Below are 4350 nucleotides of genomic sequence, written 5' to 3' on the forward strand. Positions count from 1 at the left end.
CCAAACATCCCCATCCCCAGAGATAACCCAAACATTCCATCCAGGGATACCCCAAACATCTTCATTCCCAGGGATACCCCAAATATCCCACCCAGGGATCCCCCCCGTGGATCTGGGATTGGGGAGAGCTGAGCCAGGCCCAGGTTATCCGAGGTGAGACTCTCCCCATTCCAGACTCCCTTGGGAATTAACAGGTCAAACCAGTTTTTCCCAAGCCCAGGACAAACCAGTCTGAGCCCAGGCCTGACCCAACCTGCCTGGAGTGTTCCCACCCACCCCACAAACCCGGGCGGCCTTTTGGGGGAAAAAAGGCCATTTTTAGGGATCAGCAGCCTGGTCCCAGCCCCGGCAGGGCTTTCATTCCATCCCATCCCTCCAGAGATCATGGAAAATCCCTGAACGACCCCGACTCTCCCGCCCTGCTCCTGGAAGTGATGCTGAGCCGAGATGCTCCGGGGATAATTCCGTGAGTAATGCGGGAATTTGGGATGATTTTATCCCACCCAGGAGGTGGTTTCCCTGAATTCCAAGGGTTTGCCCGTGTTTTGGGGGGATTTTGGGGTGGGTTTGCCCCCAAATCCCGCGGGCTCAGGTGCCAGAATTGCATCAGCACTTGGGATTGCGTCAGAAATCCATGGGATACTGCAATGGGATCAGAGAGGAAAACACCATCCCAAACTGAGGATCAATCAAATATTTTCAATAAATCATGTCTTTTAAATCACTCAAATATTGCAAATTAATCAAATATTGCAAATTGGACAAATATTCCCAATTCATCACAAATTCCAAAGGCACCACGTGTTCCCCTCCTGCAAATCCCTCGATGTAATAAAGGGAATTTTCTCCTGGTGAAAAAAAAAAGAGGGGGGAGGAAAATAATGGTAATAAAGGCAACATTTGGATTTACTTTTGGGGGAGGAAAAAACCCAAACCAACCCTTTGCAATATGAACATTTATTTCTTGGGGAAAAACACACTTTGCAATAAGTGCCTTTCTTTTTGGGGGCAAAACCTGGCAATTTGGTCACTTAATCTGGGAAAAACCTTTGGAATACAGGCAACAAATGGATTCATTTCTTGGGGAAAAACACACTTTGCAATAGGTACATTTTTTTTTTTTGGAGGGGAAAAGTCCCTTTGCAATAAATGCATTTTTTTGAGGGGAGAAAACCACTTTGGAACATGCACATTGATTTTTTTTGGTGGGGGGGGAACATTTGCAATAAAGGCATTTATTTTTAGGGAAAAAATTCAATTAAGGCAATATCTGCATTTATTTTGGGGGGAAAAAACCCAACCTTTGCAATATGTGAATTTATATTTTGGGGGGGGGGGGAATTGCAATAAATGCCACATTTGTATTCGTTCTTTGGGAAAAAAAAACCTTTAAAAATATGTGTATTTAATTCCATGTATTTATTGATATAAAGGATTAATGTGGGGTTATTTCGGGGGGGAACCATTTTGCAACGTGTCCATTTATTTCTTGAGGGGAAAAAAAACCCCTTTGTAATGTAAGCATTTATTTTTGGGGGGGAAAATCTACTTTGCAACGAAGGCAATAAGTTAATTTATTTGGGGGGATATGGCAATAAAGGTAATAAATGCATTTATTTCTTGGGGGGAGAAAGATTTTGCAATAAAGAAAATCTGTGCACAATAATAATAATAATAATAATCCTCGGAGATATATATATATATTTATTTATTTGGGGGAGGCAAAAATCCCCTTGAGCTCTGTATATTTTTTGGGGAAAAAAAAACCTTTGCAATACGTGCATTTAATTTTTTGGGGGAAAAATCCACTTTGCAACAAAGGCAATAAGTTAATTTATTTGGGGGGGGAACAACAATGTGTACATTTATTTTGGGGGGGAAATCCCTTTTTTAATATGTGCATTTAATTTTTTTGTGGGGAAAATCTCTTTTTTAATATGTGCATTTAATTTTTGGGGGGGAAAATCCTTTTTTTAATATGTGTATTTAATTTTTTGGGGGGAAAAATCCCCTTTTTAATATGTGAATTTAATCTGGTTGGGGGCAAAAAAATCCCTTGTAACATGTGAATTAATTTTCTGAGGGAAAACCCCATTTTGTAATTGTGCATCTAATTTTCTGGGGAAAAATCCACTTTACAGCAAAGGCAATAAGTGCATTTATTTGGGGGGGTGGAACCCACTTTGTAATATGAGAATTTATTTTGGAGGGGGAAAAATCCCTTTGTAATATGTGAATTTAATTTTGGGGGGCAAAAAAAATCCTTGGAAATATGTGAATTAATTTTTGGGGGGGTGAAAAAAAAAACCCTTTGTAATATGTACATTTATATTTTGGGATAGAAAAAAACCCTTTGTAACACGTGAATTTATTTTTTGGGGGAAAAACACATTTTGCAATATGTGCATTTAATTTTGGGGGGAGAAATCCACTTTACAACCAAGGCAATAAGTTAATTTATTTAGAGGGGGAATATCAATATGGGCATTTATTTTGGGGGGGAATCCCTTTTTTAACATATTTGTTATTTTGTTTGTCATCTGTGTATTTAATTTTGGGGGGAAAAACCCCTTCGTGATATGTACATTTAATTTTTTTAGGGGGAAAACCCCCTGTGCAATATATATATTTAATTTTTGGGGGGAGGGGGAATCCCTTTTTTAATATGTGCATTTAATTTTGGGGGGGGCGAAAAATCCCCTTGTACATTCATTCTTTTAGGGAAAAAAAATCCTTGGAAATACGGGCATTTATTTTGGGGGGAAATCCATTTTGCAATAGAGGTAGTAAGTTAATTTATTTGAGAGGGAAAATCAATATCTGCATTTATTTTTGGGGGGAATCCCTTTTTTAATAGGTGCATTTAATTTGGGGGGGAAAAAAGCCCTTGGCAAAATGTGTATTTATTTTTTGGGGAAAAACCCCTTCGTAATATGTACATTTAAATTTTTTTGGGGAAAAACCCCTTTGCAATATATATATTTAATTTTTTGGGGGGGTGGGGAATCCCATTTTTAATATGTGCATTTAATTTTTTTGGGGGAAAAAGCCCTTTGTAACATGTGCATTTACATTTTTAGGAGGAAAAAATCCTTGGCAATACAGACATTTATTTTGGGGGGAAATCCATTTTGCAATAGTGGTAGTAAGATAATTTATTTGAGGAGGAAAATCAATATCTGCATTTATTTTGGGGGGGAATCCCTTTTTCAATAGGTGCATTTAACTTGGGGGGGGAAGCCCTTTGTAATATGTGCATTTACATTTTTAGGGGGAAAAAATCCTTGGCACTACGGGCATTGATTTCCTGGGGAAAACCCCTTTCCAATAAACACAATACACTTTTCCTCCACCCCAAAAAATCCAACCCCTCTTTCCAACAAGGCCAACGAGCGCATTTCCCTTCCAAAATTCCCCAAATTCCACAGTTCATTCATCTCCCATCCCCAAAAATTCCCCCTCAGCACCAAGGGACGCAGGAGGGGAATCCCTTCCAGGAATTCTTTGCTCTCCCGGAGTCTTCCAGCCCTAAAGATGGAGCTGGACTTCGCAGCCTCTTCCTCTTCAACACAGGATGGATAATTTTTTTTTTCCTCTTTTTTTTTTTTTTCCCCTTTTCCTGCCCATCCATGTGTTTCTGTTTTGTATTGTCCCATTTGTTCGGGAGGCTCATATTTACATTTTAAGTGGATCTGGTGGGTGGGATTTCAGGGAGGAAAAGGGGAAGAGGGGGAAAAAAAAAAGCGAGAGAAGAAAAAAAAAAAAGAGAAAAAAATTACCTTTTTTTTTTTTTCCTGCAACAGGAACCACCACCAAAAATAGTGCAAAGGCCCCGAGTTGTTGCTTTCTTTATGCTGCACCTTTCGCCCTAAAAATCAGGTTTGGAATGGGGGGGTCAAAAGGGGGCTCGGGGGGAGGAGGAGGAGGGGGAAAGGGATGGGGGGGGGCTTAAAAAGATTTAAAAAAAAAAAAAGGCGGATCCACGTGGTGCGATGGGGGAGACAGAGATCCCATTGTTCCAAGGAAACGGGGATTAAAAGGAGAAGGGCTGGGGGGGTGAGGAGGCAGAGGGATGGAGGGGGGGGAGACCCCAAGGGGGGGTTGTGCCCCCTCCCCAAATTTCATCGCGGCGCTATAAAAGATAAACCCACCCCCCCCACACACCCCCAAATAGCGAATGGAGGGGGCGGGGGAGCCCCGAGAGGAGCTGGGGGGGGGCTCGGGGGGAGGAGGAGAGAGGGGGGGGCCCAAACCCGCCCATCCCCCGTGTTCCGCTCCCCCCCTTCCCTTTGGGGGGGCGCTTTGTCTCCGGGCCCATTTCCTGCCGCGGATCCCCTTCGTGACCCCCCC

General features: G+C 42.0%; 1 protein-coding gene across 1 annotated transcript in view; it reads left to right on the forward strand.

Moving 5' to 3' along the window:
• Positions 1-1588: 1588 nt before the first annotated feature.
• Positions 1589-4350, forward strand: part of RCC2 (regulator of chromosome condensation 2) — an 11338-nt gene continuing 8576 nt past the window's right edge. Inside the window, exons 1-2 of the mRNA XM_027693151.1 lie at positions 1589-1600; positions 3823-3879. Of these exons, the coding sequence (XP_027548952.1) occupies positions 1589-1600; positions 3823-3879 (69 nt within the window). The remainder of the gene's footprint in view (positions 1601-3822; positions 3880-4350) is intronic.

This window comes from Neopelma chrysocephalum, unplaced genomic scaffold, assembly GCF_003984885.1.
Source record: "Neopelma chrysocephalum unplaced genomic scaffold, ASM398488v2 Primary Assembly neopelma1_90, whole genome shotgun sequence".
Taxonomy (NCBI): Eukaryota; Metazoa; Chordata; class Aves; order Passeriformes; family Pipridae; genus Neopelma; species Neopelma chrysocephalum.